The sequence below is a fragment of the Typopeltis vanoorti genome, chromosome 17 (assembly GCF_054136105.1).
Source record: "Typopeltis vanoorti isolate ZY-2024b chromosome 17, IOZ_Tvanoo_1.0, whole genome shotgun sequence".
In the NCBI taxonomy this organism is placed as follows: Eukaryota; Metazoa; Arthropoda; class Arachnida; order Uropygi; family Thelyphonidae; genus Typopeltis; species Typopeltis vanoorti.
In genome coordinates, this window is record NC_143565.1 from 96,712,302 (window position 1) to 96,731,714 (window position 19,413).

Consider the following 19,413-nt stretch of genomic DNA (forward strand, 5'->3'; position numbering starts at 1 on the left):
AAAAATCATAATATTTAACAGGTTATAGCTGTACTTTCTATCTGAAAGTAAAATATTATTTTTAAAAAATATATTTTTAGATTTCATATTGTGATTACGAAATATTCAAGAGATAGGCCTAAGCAACCGATTCAATTACTGGTTTAAAATTACAACTAAGCTTTGATACTATCAGCTTACGATAACTGGAATATCTCTTGCTTTCGTCCCCTTACAGTTCCCTTTATATGGTAAATCCTCCTATCGACATTCATGAACACGCTCTACAACCTAAAGCGTTTGACAAAATATGTGACCTTTTCCAACCTTGAAATTCAAGGTCTACAGGTTAAGAGTAACAAATGGTAGTTTTAAATGGTTCTTCGGAACCAGTTAGACGTTTCACTATGCTCGAGTTTCTGGAATTTTACACGGGGCATCGTATGCCAGCTGTTGGCTTGGGCACGTTTCAGGTAAGAGAACAACAATTAATAGGGGCTGGGGGTGGAAGAATGTTTGTATTCATAAATCCTGGTTTAGAGATGTGGACAACATTCATTTGACACCGTTTACAATGTGGTTTTCATTGTCTAGATGGCAGCAGTCATATCAAAGAGGGGAAAAAATAAGAATTGAAACGCCGTGATAGTGGAATGGGGACATAGGAAATGTTAGAAAATTCAAATAGCGCAAAAACATTTTTAATCATATAGCTTGTGAAGAGATAATACCGTAATTGCACTGCATATTTTGGCAGCAACCGAAGATTCATTCCGAAATTTATTTATTTATTTTATTGTAAATAATCAAAAATACTCATGCTAATTAAGGTAATCGCTAAGTTATCATTATTTTTTTCGAAATTCTAGAAACATGAATGGTTTTCTTCTAATATCAGCTAGTTCCTTTAACCCCCGCATTATTTTTTTTTTTTCTTTTCTTTTCCCTTCTCCTCAACCTATGAACTCTACTGCGTGCCATAGGCGATGTAATCCTCCAATTTCTTTTTTGGCTACGTCGTATTTTTAATTACACTTGCCTGAAACCTTTCTTATATTTTTAACGTATTTTTAAGCATTGAAATAAACCACATTAGTTAAATATGAAATTAAATAAATATTACTTTGTATAATATTATTGTGTTTTTTTTTAAAGTATATTTATTTATTTTTCATACCGACTGTGCGCAAAGGATGATGGATGTGCATTGAACAGATTTTAATAGGTGCGCTGCTGATCACTTATGAAAGATCCGTAGCCACACACTTATAAAAACTTTTATTATACTTGTCTGAAACAGAATTGAAGTTATTTAAGTTAAGGGATAATACATCCATATTGTTTCTTAGCCGAATAAGAAACTGTATAAAGTTCGGCGATTCCAAACGTAAGCAAATACGTGGATAGTGCAACACCTGACCCATTTGGTAGTGCAAACTGAGGCAAATCATAGTAAGGGTGGAGCAAGCTCCGATCACTATTCTTGGTATTTACCCATAATGTGAACTTAGCTCCTAGGAGCTGTATTACTATTCTACATTATGAGAGAAGGTCACTACCCAGACCGGTTTCAACCTTTATTGAGGTCTCATCAGTGAGTAAATATGGGAGTTCATATCTTTCATCAACGGCCTGTGGAGTCTAAAAGTTGTGTGCTGAGGGTCAGCAGATAGTGAGAGAGGAAGAGAAAAAGGTAGAGAGGATAGTAGTAGATATTTAAGAGGTCTCAGTCGACCTTTTGACCACACTTACCTATTAACAGGTCTGGGCCAAGCAGATCTCCGACATCATCTCCCTACATCCGTTCTCACAGCTCTCGCCGGTCAACCATCTCTTCAGATGTCTGACCGTCGAAAGAGGCAACAACAAATACAAAGAGAACACACAAATGAACAACAACAACAAAAAAAAGAACTGGGATATAGCACGAGAAATTACAAAAACAAACAAAAAGAAGAACGAGTGAATTGCAAAATTTAGACATGAAAGAGTGGGGGGAGAGCGTGGCACGGGTGATGCAGCCCACAAGGAGCTGCACTGCTCGCTGTAAGCCTTCGCAGCCTGGGTTCTCAGGTTCCCCTCCTATGTAGATTAAGCATCAAACCTGTTGAAAACAAACTGAGAACCCTTTTTTTTTTCTTTTTTTTTTCTTTTTTTTTTGAGCTAAAATAATTTTCCAATGGCTGTTATAAATTCCGTCTAGATTTTAAGAAAGACCGATATCATCTTCCGGTCAAGTTCTTCTGGCAAATTCCCTCATGATCCATGGATATCTCTTCCATGTCTGACCGTGTCAGCGACTCCAACGTGTTGCAAAATTGTCTTTTCTCATCCTCGTTTAGGTCTAGGTGACCGTTTAATTGATGAGGCGCGACTTGGGTTATATCTTTGATATAGAGTTCTCCCCATTTAAGTCTTGTGCTCCTTTTAAAGAACCGACCTGATAAAGTCGGTTCCTCTTCTATAGTCATTTTACTAAACAGTTTTCCTGCCGTTTTGAGGGGCCCTTTAAAGTTCTTTAGAATTACATACCGTTTTGGGTACTACCGTCAAAAAAGTCATCTATTTCTTCCATAGGTTGTTTGGTTTCTTTGCTCATTTTCTAGTGAGTAGGTAGAATGGGAGTTCATGTCTTTCATCATCAGCCTTTGGAGTATAAAAGATTGCTGAGAGTCAGCTGGTAGTAAGAGGGGAAGAGAGCGAAAGGCAGAGTATGATAGTAGGAGGTAGTAAAGAGGCCTCAGTCAACCTGTTTAGCTGTATAACCCAGAGGGTGTGGCTAAAAGGTCTGTGAACATCTCCTTGCACCTGTTCTTTAAAAAAAACTTTGAAATAAATTTTTCTTATATGCGCTCTTAAAATAATTAACAATTAAAAAAATTAACAAAAAAATAAAAAATTAACAAAAAAAATAAAAATAAATTAACAATTTTTTTTTTTTTTTTTTTTTTAAGAAGCAGTAAAGAACTGGCCAACCTTACACCACGAGAAAAACAAGATTTGGGGGGAGAATCTGGCCCGAGAGATGCCGCTCCCAAGGAGCAGCACCGCCTCGCTGTAAGCCTTCGCAGCCCGGGTTCTCAGATCTGCCCCCTCCTATATGAACTGGAAGAACCCGTGAAGAAAGAAAAAGAAAAACAGATCTTACTTTTTAAAGGAAGAGACACGGTATGATTAAGCCCTGTCTCAGGACACAGAGGATAGGAAGTTTGCACCATTATTTACAAACCTCCCATCCCCTAGTATATGCCTTTCTTGTGCGAAAAACCTAGGGAGGAAGAAATAGATCCCGCTGAGTATTCTGGCTTGTATACTGTTTTCATTGCTGTTTTGGGACTTTTTCCGCACTTTCCAGATGCGATACTTGATTACATTGATGAGGAAAATTGTAAATTTCTGAATTTTCTTGACTGGCGGGGAAAATTGCAGGTACAAGACCTCCTCTAGTGTAAGCGGCTGGATTCCCAGTACTGCGCTTAATCTCTGCCAGACATGTCGGGCGGGGGGGCACAAGTAAAAGAAATGTCCCGCCGTTTCAACGCTCTGGCAGACGTCGCAGAGGGGGTCGCACGGTCTTGAATTGTATCGGGACATAACCAGTTTCACCGGTAGCTGACCATAGGCTATTCGCCATGCCAGATCCCGGTGAAATGGCTGTCCCCAGCTATTTCTGATATTTTCAAATACCGTTTCCATGTTAGTTTCTATATATTTGGCGTATCACATCTGGAAAGTTGAAAGAACTCCCAATATCTTGCTTGTGGCTTTAATTTTAGGATTTCCATCCCTTCGGTTTTAAATTTTTTAAGCTGTTGGCATAATGGATAATACCATTCTAGCACAACCTCTGCGCTGGGATCAGCATGTCCCGTGGTCCCGAAGTAGGGGAAATATCAAAAACTCAAAACCTTGATTGGTTTTGAGTTTTAGATATTCTTTTTTAACCTCATGCTTTCTTCCGTTCCAAAAAAAAATCTATTAGTATTTTGTAAAGTTGATTCTCTTGGGTTTTTTTATATTAGTTATATTTATTGTATGCATTAGCATGAGGATTATTACTGTTCTGCCGTAGAAGGAGAAATAATTGGGTTTAAATTGTTTTAGTTTCTTTTCGCACTCTTCCCGCAATTTCTTAACAGGCAGTACCGGGCTCGCCGTGAATGGGACGCTTAGTACTGTTAGGGGCTGAGTTTGCGGGACTAAACCATAGGGAAGGTTATTTCTATGAAAATTTCCAAAAATTTTAATTTTTGTCTTTGAAGTATTAACGCGAAGACTACTGGCCATGCTGAATTTTTGCAAAATGCCGAAATAAATGTAGATAGACTCAGTCTCTGAGCGTCGCCACTACATCATCGGCATATGCTACAATTTTGCTCTGTCTGGAGACTAGGGGTAACGGTATTCCTCTAACTGCAGGGGAGTTATCTATTTTTCTTATGAGGGGTTCTAACGCGAGTGAGAAGAGGAGAAGGCTTAGTGGGCAGCCCTGCCTTACCCCCTTTTTAATAGGAACGGGTTCCGAGAGGAACCCGTTGATAGCTATTTGGGTGGAGGCCTCTGCATAGATGTTTGATTAAATGTTTGCCGAAGCTTCCAGCCCACATCTATTTTCTGAAGGATGTCCTGCAAGTACGTGTGTGTGTGTGTGTGTGTCTGACGCTGTCGAACCCCTTTTCCAGATCTGTAGAGAGAAGTGCAAAAGGATAATTTTTGTTTTTGGCCAGACGGATTAGATCTCTTAAGAAAAAGAGATTTAATTCCATCGATCTACCCGGTATTCCGTAAACCTGGGAGCTTGTAATGATTCTTTCTATACCGCATTTGATGCGGCTGCAGATAATTTTTGCAAATATTTTGTAATCCGAATTAGTTAGGGAGATCGGTCGCCAGCTATCTGCCTAGGTGCGATCTCGTTCTTTCTTTGTGATAAAAATTGTGTAGCTTTTAACGAATTCCTCAGGGATATTTCCCGAAGTGAGGAATTCGTTAAATATTTTTACTAAAACTGGTAGGTAGTCCCATATAGATCGGTAGAATTCTATCCCTAACCCACCTAACCCTGGAGTTTTTCTTGCCTTCATTGTTTTGCAAGCTTTTTTTATTTCCTTAGCAGTTATCGTCCTCAGCCTGTCATGCAGAGCGCTAAGATGCTCGGGAAGACGTGTGATGTCCCACTCACTGAAAACACCTGGGCTCTGCTGATCAGAAAAAGCGCCGAGGTACTGCTTATGAAAAAAGCAAAATATTTCAGGGGTTGATTTTGGAAGTTGGCCATTCTCTTGGATCTGGTAAACCGTTCGCTCGTCATTTACCGCCACCCGTTGTTGATTGTAGAAAGCGGCGGAAGGTGTTTCCAAATATCTGAGATAGAATCTCGCTCGAAAATCGAGGTCCTCGACTCTACTCTGCCGCTCTTGCTGTAGCTCGATTTCTACCTGTCTGATAAGATAGCTATAGGGAATTCCTCTCCGCTCATTGGTGTGGTACCAGCCGAGCTCCCTATAGAAATCCCTCAGATGTTGTGTCTGTTGGTGTGCCCTTTCACGCCCACACCGCTGAAAGAATTTCCTTCCCTGCGACTTGAACTGTAGCCACGTTTCCAGTCCCAGTTGGTGTCTCTCCATTCGTTACAGAGGTTCTGTAGCTTATCACTAAAAAGACTGAGGAAATTGGGAGGGAACCTCCAAGGACCTCTGGCTGTTTCTATTATTTCTGGTATCCTTATTTTTAATAGGACCATTTTGTGGTCTGTTAGCAGACCTCTCACAGCGATATGACGTATCCCAAGAACATGTGGTTCTAAAAACTGGGATACATAGAACCTGTCGAGCCTTGTTGATATCTGACCACAGCACCACGTTGTTCCGACTTTTAGTGGATTCTGCCGTCTCCAGATATCAACAAGGTCGAAGTTTTCGCAGCAACGTTTTAGTGATGCAAACCCGCCAGTTCCGCTATTAGCGTTTCCGCCTATTTTGTCATATCGTGCATCTTCTATACAGTTCCAGTTGCTCGCCACGATTAGGTGTTGCGCACCTAGAAAATAGTTTTCCAGTGCGGCAAAGAAACCGTTTCGTTGGTGGGAGCTATTCGGGACTTAGACAGCCACAAAACGGGTGTTACGGCCACCGTACTTCCAGTACGGTGGCCGTAACACCCGTTTTGTGGCTGTCTACGCCCAATAGACAATAGACGTCCCATAGCGTCTTTCTGGACATTGAAGAACCCTCCCCCTCGCGAGTGAGCTTCCCCGAAAGACCAGAACTGGTGACCGGGTAGCTTCTCGAAAAGTTCTCCACGTCCCAGTGTTTGTAAAAGTAGGTTTCTTGTAAGAATAAAATGTTGATATTATGCATTAGCATCAGTTTCCAGACAGCGCTTTGTGCCTGAGGATTGTGCAGACCGCTTATGTTTAATGTTGCAATTTTTAAACTTTGGTTCATTTTAGTGGTTGGGGGGGGGGTTACTTCTTTTACGAACTTCCTGAATTCTGTGGCGGGGGCGGTTGTATTGCTATCCTCCATGTTGCCGTCCTAGAATTTCATATCATCATCATCAGAATCGTCTTCATTAGAGATCTGGGATTCCAGTGCCCCTGGTTCCTCCATTGTTGTTAGATTTTCCTCTGCTGGTGTTGGGGTTTCACTGTTGTATCGAACAGAACTTACATCTCTTCTAGGAGAATTGCCAAGAAGATGCCCTAATAAATTACTAATTATATGAAGAGCCAAAGGCTTCAATTCGGCGACATGAACTTATTTAAGTTAAGGGATATTACATCTCATATTGTTTCTTAGCCGAATAAGAAACTCAGAGTTTCATGCCGAATATAGAAACTATATAAAGTTCGGCGATTCCAAGCGTAAACAAATACCTGGATAGTGCAACACCTGACCCATTTGGTAGTGCAAACTGAGGCAACTCATAGTAAGGGTGGAGCAAGCTCCGATCACTATTCTTGGTATTTACCCATAATGTGAACTTAGCTCCTAGGAGCTGTATTACTGTTCTACATTATGAGAGAAGGTCACTACCCAGACCGGTTTCAACCTTTATTGAGGTCTCATCAGTGAGTAGGTAGACCTAGTTAATACCAAGTTTGTATCGAACAGAACTTACATCTCTTCTATGAGAATTGCCAAGAAGGTGTCCAAATAAATTACTAATTATATGAAGAGCCAAAGGCTTCGATTCGGCGACATGAGCTTATTGAAGCCTTTGGCTCTTCATATAATTAGTAATTTAGAATTGAAGTATTTATGAAAGCGGTTTTTGTATCCAAGCGAAACTATAAAAAAAAAAATGAAATGTTTATATCATAAAATTTATAAAAACGTAAGTTTAAACAATTATCTTGTAAATTATTGACTTAAGACTGAAATCTATATTTCGCAATTTTATAATTATGCAAAAAAAAAAAAAAAATGCGAGTACAGCATAGATTGGCATTGCCTGGGCATTGGCAAATATCATTTTGATATCTTCACTTGTCATTGTTCGTGATTGGTCCTTCTTAATTAAGCGGATTTAAATAAATACCTACCGTCTTTCCTGCTTAACCCTCCAACTCGGTGAGATGTGTAGCGGGGTGGAGTGAAGCGCCCTCCCGCGATGAGTCCTTGGGGATGTCATGCTATAATAACAGTGCTATGCTATAGCTAGGGCTTTTGCCGTCAGGGGCAGTCCCTGAGTTTGCCACCCCTCTCAATACACACCAAAAATACTACAAAAAGTCAAAACGACGTATTTACTTTTTGAAGTAAAACTTTATTTTTCAACATTATAAAATGTTATTTTTCTCTTAGCAAAATCGTCGATAATATTGGCAAAGTCTATTTCATAGTAATGTAGGTAATTCTTAATCAATTTTATTTAGAAAAACTCCTCTCACAACTAGCAAAACTTACAGCAATTGTGAGGAAAATTTGCAGTGGTATTACAATATTTGTAAATGAGTTCTCGAGACTGTATTTTAGAATTAACTGCAAAAATTCAAAAAGGTTCAAAGTGCCGCCCGGGGCGGATCTCCCCATCTGCCTCACCCTGGTTACGCCTCTGAATAATAATAATAACTAAACGACAATTACTAAACGTTAATTAATACACACAATGACCAATTAATACGTACATAAAAAAGCGTTTTAAAAATGATGGGCATGAAACAATACATTAATTGCACACAGGGCCGACGGAAGCGAGCATGCGCTGCATGTGGGCGCCGCTACGAAGGGGGCGCCGGGGCACGGTTCATAAGTTCATTTTTAAGAAACAAAATTTTTATCATAAAAACAAAAAATTCTTAGAATATTAAAATAAATAAGGCTGGATACACTGAATAAAATTTTTAAAAAATTGTACATTGCCGCCTCTTTGATCAGCCGGCTGTTTACAATTTTGCAGCGAGAGCAGGCTAAATGCTTGCCTGCAGAATGTTATGTCTACTGCAGTCTATCTAAAGTGAAACGGTGAACGGTTTTTATGCGCAGAAACGAATTTTCGTACAAAACATTTGTTGCTAGTTAATCAGTCATATGGTACGCATCTCAGTAGGCTACTGACAGTAGCGCAGTGTGGACTATTATTTCGTCTCTGTGTCGTGTTGTGTAATAATTTCTTGTGGGTATAAAATAGAAATGGAATCAAAAATTAAAAAAAGTTATCCGGTGCACAAAATCGTAAGCATCATGCTGCGAAAGAAGCAGATATTAAGAAACAAACTGGGGCTCTTAATAAATTTGTTAAAATATTCTGATGCAGATTGAAACCAACTCGATACATCAGAAATCAGAGTTGAAGAACCGTGCACATTATCCAGTTTTTATGAAAGTACTGTTGCAACTATTGAACAAGATAACAAGACGCATGATTTAAGTGAATCATGCGGGAGAAGATTAGTTGTAGTTGACCACGAAACTAACACATTCTTAGTCTCTGTAAATTTAGAAGATCCAGGTGAATGGGGAAATATTGATGAAAAATTACGAGTTGTTTTAATTGAAATGGGGCCTGCTCAAAAGAAAAATATATATCCCAGAGATACATATAGTCGTAAATTTGGCGACACGTATTATAATAGAAAAATGTTTTGCTTTTGTTGCAAACCTTTCGCACCTAACGAATCAAGTAGTCTTGTAGAAGGTTATAACGATTAGAGAAATGTAAGTACAACTTTGCATAGACATCAGACTAGTTGAACTCGCATGAAAACTTTCTTAAAATGAAAGGAACTTCATAAAAATTAAAAAAAAAATAAAAAAAAAACTACTATTGATTGCCAGACTCAAAGCATATATGAAATGGAAAAGAAACATTGAACGAGTGTTTTAGAACGCTTGATTGAAATTATAAAATTCCTTGGTAGCCAAAATTTAGCTTGCGGATCATCTGATAAATTATATGAAAGAAATAACGGCAATTTTTTAAAATTAGTCGAACTGTTTGCGAAGTTTGATCCCGTTATGGAAAATCATGTTGAAAGGGCCCTACAACGAAACAATAGAGTACACTATTTGAGTAAAGACAGTCAAAATGAAATATTGGAAACTTTAAGTAATGCAATCAGGGATACAATTTTATTATCGATTCGAAAATCTAAATATTATTCGATAATTTTAGACTGCACACCTGATGCAAGTAAAATAGAACAAATGACCATTATTATTCACTTTGTTTTCTGTTACAATGGAATTGTCAAGATCAGAGAAAACTTTTTATTTTGCAGATATATCAGATTCCACATGACGTGATTTATGTGGAACAACTGGAAAAATGAAACATTCCCATTAAAGCCATGCGAGGTCAAGTGTATGACAATAAGGCAAATATGAAAGGGAAAAAATATGGGCTCCAAAATTTGCTTTTGAACAAAAATCCTCGAGCTTCTTACGTGCCATGTGCTGTTCATCCTCTAAATTTAATCATTAACGACGCAGCCAAAGTGAATGCAGATAAAATTAGTTTCTTTGCAATTATTCAAGAAATATGCAATTTCTTTTCATTCTCTTACAAACGTTGGCCAATCCTTTTAAAGTTCGTAAAAAAATTAACATTGAAACAGCCATCAGAAACGCGATGGGCAAGTAAAATTTATACAATCCGCCCTCTACGATATCAGTTAGGAGAATTTACGATTCACTTTTTGAAATTTTAGTAAAGAAACTCAGCATGAAGCACAAACATTATGTGCTAAAATAAAGGACCACAAATTTATTTGCTCTCTTATAACTTGACATGATTTACTTAACAGAATAAACCTTGTGAGTAAAATGCTTCAAGACAAAAATATGAACATTACACTTGCTTTAGAATCTATCGAAAACTTAAAAATATTCTTACAAGAATATCGATCAGATACAAATTTTAAAGAAGTTCTAAAAACTCAAAAGAACTGAGTGAAGAGGTGAATGGAAAACAAGAATTGAAAACTGGTACGGAAGTTCGACGACGAAAGAAGACACGTCAATTTGACTATGAGCAACATGACGAAACGCCATAATCGCCAGAAGATAAATTAAGAGTGAATGTGTTTTATACACTTCTAGACGTCGCAGTGTGCTCGTTAATAGAACGTTTTGAACAACTAAAAACATATTATGATAATTTCAATTTCTTGTATAGATTACTACAAATTAATTAGGAAGATTTACGAAAAAACTGTGACGATTTAGAGATTCTCTTGAAGGACGGCGACAATAAAGACGTATATGCAATAGAACTATATGACGAGTTATGTGCTTTCCGGGATATTTTTCGGAAGGATAATTTAAATATTCAAAACCCTTTCGATATTCTTAATTTTATTGTGTCAAATAATTTATCTTTCCCTAACTTTTCAATTGCTTTAAGAATACTATTAACCTTACCTGTTAGTGTAGCGAGCGGTGAACGTTGCTTTTCCAAGTTGAAATTGATTAAAACCTACTTAAGAACAAGTATGTCACAAAAAAGGCTTGTTAGTTTGGCGTTAATAGCTACTGAAAATGATATATGTGCGGAATTAGACGTTAAGACTATTATTTCTAATTTTATGAATATGAAATCAAAAACCCTAAAATTTTAATTTAAAAAATTTCAAGTATATTTATGTAATTTAATTTATTTTCTGTTATTCTGTAAAGATGTTATTTTTTGAATACTTATATTAAATATTCTAATTATTTCTGAATTCTTTTCTTATTTTCTGATCTATCTTGAATTTTCTTTTATTTTCCTAAAAGATAGTTCCACTTATAAAAATTTTAAAAATTTTACAAGTTACTAAGAATTTAGTAACTTGTAAAATGCAAGAATTTTTTAAACTTTAGTTCAAATAAATTTTAACTTTAATTACAATTCATTTTAATTTTGTTAGCGATTCGGGTCAGTGAGAAGGCTATAATCCCTGTATCATTATATTCAACGATTAAAGTGAAAAGGCTTTATCAACATTTGCTTTAACTTTTGAGAATTTTTTGAATATTCGGATTTTTAACGATTATCCTGCCTAGTCAACATCCCCAGTTCGTTACATTTAGCGAACCAATGTGTGGCTGTTCTGTCAAAATATATTTAAGAAATTTCAATTAATTTAAATTTTTATTATCGTAAAAGAACCACACACGCCCGGATTGTTACAGGGGCACTTAGATAGACATTGCATGCTGGCGGCAAAGACCCTAGCGCCGGTTCTGATTGCACACTTCTGTTTTATATTTATTTATTTATGGCTTGACGTATCAAATTTCACTCGGTTTAACTGTAGGCTGACCATATTTCCTTGAGACAAAAACCGGACATTGGGATGGCAAAAACGGGACGGCGTTATGTAATATTCTGTATTCATGAAAAAGTAAGACGATAAAAGTTTTATTACATAAACATATTGAGCTTACCATTATTCTTCAGTGATAGAACCCATACAAAAATTTAGGTAGACGTAGAGAGGCACTGTATTTCACCACGATCGTGAAATGAATAATTCTCCGATGAAGTGATCTTGCGCAGAAAATTTCGGTCTTTCAACACCTTATCATAAAACTTCTCACAATACATGACACAATTTTGTCTTACAACTGACATAGCCCTCATTGTCTCAACTTAATCTAGATTTCTCCTTTGACCACATACTGTTCATAACAGAAAATATTCTCTCAACTGGTGCTGTACTTCCTGGAAGACAAAGAATTAACTCTACAATATTACAAAAGGCTTGAAAGTCTACGCGTTTTTCGCTCATTTCAGAAAAAAAAATGTACCCATCTATCAGATTACAGGAATGTTTTCTTTATTCTATGTATCCAACTGCCTCACAATTATAGATATTATGAGAGTCCACTGATCGAGTACATGAGTTTCTTCTGTTTCTGTGCGTGTGATGAGTTCCTTGTTCAGGCTGTCCTGTATTTCTTTCCATTCAGGTGTCTTCCTTAGTAGCACCCACTTGAACTTCTCAGTGTTTCTTAAACTGCACTCCCACTTGTTGACATATTCTAGCTGATTTCATAGAAATTCTCAACTACCTCAAAAAACTTAGCCTCATTAATTTCTTCTGAATCTACTAACATTTTTAGTTGTTTTTTGATATCAGTAGTTAAAAACACTTCACTTTTCTGGACTCTAAATTGTTTACAAGATTTTCAATGTTCATGGCTACTTCTGTAGCCGAATATTCTGATTACATGCTGAAGAAAATTTTAGTTTATAAATTTTATTTATCAATTCGAAAAGCAGTCATTTGTACGAAAACTTTGGCCGTGACGCACAATATGATAAGCAACAGGAGCTTCACTTGCTGCAATTTTATCGCTTTCGCGATTATCATCTTTTCAGCATCCTTATGTTTCTGGCTACATAGATGTTGGTTGATATGTCACTTCTGCTTCCATGAGCAACGGAAAAATGGACATTACAGTGTTGTCATACCACTTTTGTTCCATCACTACATAGCTTGATCAGTTTAATCAATTTGAATTCTTTCTGGAGATCGTCATTAAAACTTCAGTTTCGCCTCTTTGACATTGCAAGGATAGACTTAAAGTTTTAAAAAATAAGACTTAAAACTTTTAAAAATATTATTATTATTATTATTATTATTCCTGACACCTCCAAGGAGTCTGAAGACTCATCGCGGGAGGACACCTACAACTGTCTCAACTGATATAACTGTCTCAACCACTACACCGAACCTCTACTACGAATCATCTCCATCAACGCCATCTACTGCTCACCTCCACCACAACTAGTATGCTATGTATGTAAATTGCGTGTGTTCTGAAGAGCCGATTTGTCTGTATGCATCCCGCATACAGACAAATCGGCTCTTCAGAGTTTCCGGGAGAAAAAACCCTGCTACCTCCGTATGAGATCGGCTAACTCACCACCAGTTGGCTTACAGGCAAAACAAAAACAGTCTACAGCAGAACAGACGCCGCGCAAGTGTTGCCAACATGTACAGTATGTTTTATTTTCTCTGAAAAAATCACTGCAGATATCGATATTTAGTATCGAACAATGCGACTCCATGGTTATACAAATTACTGATATCCATGATATTGATATACAATTATAGGTTATGAATAATAATTTATGATCGACCAATATTAAAGTATATGTATAGTTTTTAACTAAAAACGGGACAAAACTGACATTTTTATTAAAACGACGGACAGCCGGAATATATGGAAAAAAACGGTACGTATGGTCAGCCTATTTAACTGGGGAAAAAAAAAAAAAAAATCGCGTTTCCCAGAAAATTACGATCACGTGGATTTTGCGGTGACCTTGTAAAATATCAAGAAAATAGTATCTTTTAATGCCATATTATTATTCATATTAATTATGATTAACAATTTTATCTCAAAACAACCAAATAGAAATTTTAGTCGCGAAAAATGTTAGTGTCCAAGATGCCGTTTAATTGGATTTAATGAATCAAACAGCATATTTCGGCGCTTCTTCCTTAAGCGAATAGCACGTGTTAGTCATTAACTCCATCGACATGAAATAACTCAAGCGAATGAACTGATTTAATAAAATTAATACTTAAGACTCATAAAAACTATCACGCAATAGCATGCAATAATTAGTTTATAATAATAATAATAATAATAATGCATTTTCGCTTAAATCAACGACAAACAAGTTTGGATGTGAGGAAAGTTGTAGAATCAGTGGTAATATAATATAGAGGAAGAGGCTGGGTGAGGTATCGAGGAGTCACATCTGACAAGTGATGCCATACACTTGTAGAACCAGAAATGCTTTGTTATGTTCGTTTACTAATGCCAGAAGTATTCGAAATAAGGGAACGAAATTGTTGCATTGACTGAATTTATTCTTTACAAAATTGTTGGTATAAGCGAGATACGGTCAGATGAGGAAGACCTCCTGACAGGAACAGAGATGGACATATATGATATTTTTCGTGAAGACAGACAGAGAAAAAATGGAGGAGACTGTTGATGGCAACAGATGAGTTGTGGCCAACTAAGGTGGATTTGCAAGGGACAAATCGTTTTGAGGCAGTATGGTGTAGAGCAGAGGTGAACAGAATGAAATATTTAGTTGGGTGTTGCTACAGACCTGGTAATGTGGAGGGTGGTGAGAAGGAAATGTATAGGCAAATTAACCTGGTTAGCAAGAACTAGTTAAAAGGATATCAGTGTTGTTTGGGCCCTAATCAAGAACTATATGATGGAAGAAGTATTCCAAAGGTGAAGAGATTAAATAGTGAAACTGTGAAATGGACGAATCAAGAAGTAAGTTATGCAATCTGGAAGAAGGTATTATGGAAGAGTACGAGCAGCAGTTATTTAATGAAGCTAAAAAAAAAAAAAAAACCTAGGAAGTTCTTCAATATGTGGCCAACAGAAAAAAAAAAGATTATGGAGAAATGACATTGATTGGTGAAAATGGGGCAAAGATAACCGCTGTAGAGAATATAGTTTAAATATTTAATGAGCAATTTATAAAAGTATTTCATTCTTGTGAATGAGACATCATGCAGAACTTGAATGCAGTGGAAAGGGAGGAGTAATTGTTAGTAAGTGAGCAAGAGAAATATGATGAATTGGATAAACAAGAGATTATCAAGTCCTAATGTCTTATATAGTGGGTCCTGTCCAATTTCTCATTTCTCGGAGGAAATAGTGGAATTACACAAGTCTACAAAGTGAGCAGTGTAATTGTTGTCCAATTTAAAACTTGATTTATAATAGATATTAATAGCCCTATTTTTGCTGTATTTGACCATATGAATAAATAAATACAATCAAGTCCTAACATTGTTCCGATTCATAAGGGATGCGATAAGATTGAGGCTTTGAATTATAGGCCAGTCTGTGTGTCTGGAGTTGTGGTTGAAGTGCTAGAGAAATTAGTTAGGACTAAGATTCAGAATTGAATTAACAGCAGAAAATACTCTTTGATGGTCATCATAGGTTTAATAGAGGAAGATCGTGTTTCAGCAATCTGCGTATTATTATAACAAGGTGACAAATGCAAAGGTGATGCATATACGGTGGTATATTTAGATTTTGTAAGGGATTTTGAGACATTACCACATGGCATGCTGGTAATTTAATTGGAATGGATGGGGATGAACAGTAGATTAGTTCGCTGGATTGGAGATTGGCTGTCTGGTAGGTATCAGCGGGTCGTGTATGGAAGAGCGATATTCCAGAAGAGGAAGGTTACTAGTGGTGTATCCCAAGGATTTGTTTTAAGTCCGTTGCTGTTTATTTTTTATGTTAATGATATTGGCAGAGGCCTAAATGGTGATATGCAGATGGTCAAAATTGAGGAGAACTGTCGAGAGTAGAGCGGATGCCGTGGCTTTGCAAGAGGATTTAAATGCACTGGCTGAGTAGAAAAATGAGGGTTTTATCATTTCAATGTGACGTGTAAGGTTTTGGAATTTGAGAAGCAAAGATGGAATGGAGAGTACAAAATTGGCGGATTTATCTCGGGGGGAAGTAGAAGAAATGAAAGATCTGGGAGTGATTGTGAACAAAACCTAACATTTCGGTGATATATTGCTAAAATTTTGAGGACAGCACAGCAGATAATGGGAATGATGGAGAGGACACTGACTTGCAGAGGCAAAGATGTTATCGTTCAATTATTTAAGGCTTTGATCAGGCCACATGTGGATTACTGTGCACAGATTTGGTCACCTTGTTTTAAAAATGAAGATATTAAAAAAAAAAAGATGTATTGGAAAGGGTACACATACGATTGACTAAGGTGGTTTCTGGTCTTTGGAATGTTGAGTATGAAGACATTGAGGAAATCCATTGCAAAAATCTAAGTTGCAGAAACTAGTCAATGGAGGGAGAATGGGGGAAGATATGGTTGAGACATAAGTTGTTAACTGGTTATTACCAGATTAATGTGTATAGAATGGGCTAAGAGAGGGAGAGAACAAGAAATCATCCCTGGAAGTTGTATAAGGAAAGTGTAAGCAAGGAATTGAGGAGCAGAGTTTCTTTGCATGGAGAGTGGTCAGTGATTGGATTGCATTGCCCGAAAGTGCGGTGAATGCGGAGACGGTGAACATATTTATGACGTGGTATGATAAACTATGAGTGTGACAGTGGGATCTCCCGTGATGAGTCTTTTAATTCCATGGAGGTTTGATGCTGATAATAATAATAATAATAATAATAATAATAATAAAAGTACTACTATATATTTTTCATTCGCCAGTTATTCACTAGGCGGAGTCATCGGTTATTTTAATCCCTCTCTTGGGAGATTAATCTCAGCCAGTACGTGTCATGATTATCGAAATAATCCTGCACTGTTCATGCCCATTTCCTACCTTGTTTACGTAATAACACAGAAAAAAAAGTAATCTGAATAAAAAAACAAAACTTTGCATAAATAAACTTGGTTATGGGCTCGAACACATTTCCACCAGACAACAAGTTGACAGGTAATGATTGACTGCAATTGTTCTAGAAAAGGATCTGTGATTGATAGCATACTGCATAGCTAATGCTAAGTTTTTCCGTTTCGAAGATTTATGCCCGAAATCCTACTGCTGTCATCTAAAAGCGACTATTTAATGCCATATGAAGAATGCCTAAATTATTTGTATGGGTGGGTGATACAAATTATACTTTTAAAACTGGTACAAGTTGCTTTCAGTTCGCCATACAAGGAATTTTCTCTTTACAGAGTCTGAAGAGATTACTGTCGAAACTACGATTATTTTCAAGGTCATCATTTCTGACAACACGTGGCTGCTGAGACACAGTTCGCTAAGACAGATTTACCAAAGTAACCAGTCTACATTCACCTCTAGAAAATCCATTGCGCGGGGTGATGGGGCAGACGAGGAACGATGGCTGAACTTCGATTTTCAGTTGTTCGTACAGACATCACGAGACGATCTGGCGGTAGACAACCGCTAAACAGAAGAAGCTTATTTTCACATTTTACGGATGCATTACTATCTAAATATCCAACACCTGGATGGAATCCATCCTTTTGTTTTCATGAGTCAAATGCTTTTTTTTTTGTCTTCATAACTTCTCATCCAAAATAATTACAAGAAACTGAATATTATATTAACATTGCAATGAAATTACAGTGCAAAGTAAATTTTTACAGTGAAAGAAAGAAATATCACCATCGTTATTAGTTTCGGTTATGTACTCCAATATTCCTGTAGGATACTATGAGTACTACATTTATAATTTTACATTATTATTAGTTTTCTGTCAACGTCTTTCTTCCAAATTATTATTATTATTATTATTTTGTCAGATTTCGTTTGCAATATTGTCAAATCTTAGCTTGACGTTTTGAAACCCTACTCCTGTCATCTAAAAGCAAATTGCGTTTAGGCCTTCTGAGTCCCTATTAACTGCATCAATCCAACTAAATCTTGGTCTTCCTCTGGTTATTTTCCTGCCATCCTGACACTAACAGCAGTCTTTTATTCCTCTCCCCCATTCTATTGAAGTAGCAGTACCATCTCGGATTAGTTTGACTTACAGATTCTTGATAATCAATAATATCAAGTTCCTTTCTAATATTTTTAAATATGATTTTGATATTTATATCATTCATTCACTTCTCTAATTTTCCTCAGAATTGTCATATCTATGGTCTGTATTCTTTAACTGACTGTTTTTTTTTAACCCAATTCTCAGATTCATAAGTTAGATTGGGTTAACTACCTTTGTATACTGCTAGTTTAGAGTTGACTCATTTCTCTTTTATTCCATATAAATTTATTGTGCTGACTCTACACCATTCTGGCTTTCATTATTCTGTTATTTATTTCCATATACAATTTATCACCTTCACAAAATAAAAATACGATCTTCTTTAGAAATGTATTTAGAAACATTTCTAAAGAAAATGCATTTAGAAATACTCGTACATTTAGAAATGTATTCTAAAAAAGAAATAAAGTTCATGGGCTACTGACGATTTTGATGACTTTGGAATGAGAGCATATCAGGCACTGTAGCTATTTCGTGTTCCTAAATCCTTATTGGTAATATTGTCTGAAACAGTGTGAACTACAGTAGATTTTTCTGAGATGCGAGGTTAATGCCCGCGTCTACTAAAAAGAAGTCTACTTGATTGTTTCAAAGATTATTTACTTGAGAACTGGCTGTAAAAAACCTATTAACAGTTCTAGATTAGACTAAAATCGAACCTATGGCTTTCTTCCAGCAATCTAGCATTTTGGAGCCAGAAGCTCTGCTGCTAGGATACACTGCATCTTCTAAAAGTAATATGGAATTATTCTTTCCAAATTTATACTTAGTGATGAAAGTTTTTTTCTAACACAGCCTGTGACAGTTCCTTCAAATTAATTTTAGGTCCCAACTGAAATTAAAAATTCCAGTCCAGTTTGTCACAAGAATGATTATATGCACTTGCAGTAAGTTCGACTGAAAATGATATTGTAGATAAGTTATATTCAGAAGAAACATCAATACATTTGAAATATATATACATTGTAAAAATTCTTATAAAAAATAAATAAATCATCTCATGCTTTTTCATTCCATAAAGAGAGTAGGTGGCGTTCTTTTACAACCAACTATTTGCCACTAGTCATAAGTATTATAATAATTTGCACGAAAGTTGCACTTCTTTCTTTGGTTCATAGATGGCAGGAAAAGCAACAGATTTGAATCTGAACGTAATTGTATTATTGTCACTACTAACGATTAGAGTTTAAAAATAAAGTTTTTTTTTTTTTTTTTTAATCTTCCGCAAATTCTGAGATACCTCACAAACGAAGTCTTCCACTACGATATTAAAATAAATTAATTACATTCTAAGTTAACATTCGGCTATATAGTCATATAAGTGATTTTCCTTAAATAAATAAACAAATAAATACGCACTCTGCACTTGTTAAAAACATCAGCAATTCATGAAACTTACATTTTAAATTACTATAAAATATTCAACGACTCAATCTTA

At 36.4% G+C, this 19,413-nt stretch overlaps 1 protein-coding gene across 2 annotated transcripts in view; it reads left to right on the plus strand.

Annotated features, from left to right (window-relative positions):
• The first annotated feature begins 254 nt into the window (after positions 1–254).
• The window catches only part of LOC150097667 (1,5-anhydro-D-fructose reductase-like), a 74,981-nt gene continuing 55,822 nt past the window's right edge, over positions 255–19,413 (plus strand). For both annotated transcript variants that reach the window (XM_090407319.1, XM_090407320.1), the window contains exon 1: positions 255–452. In XM_090407319.1, coding sequence (XP_090263445.1) covers positions 342–452 — 111 coding nt within the window. In that variant the 5' untranslated portion in view covers positions 255–341. The remainder of the gene's footprint in view (positions 453–19,413) is intronic.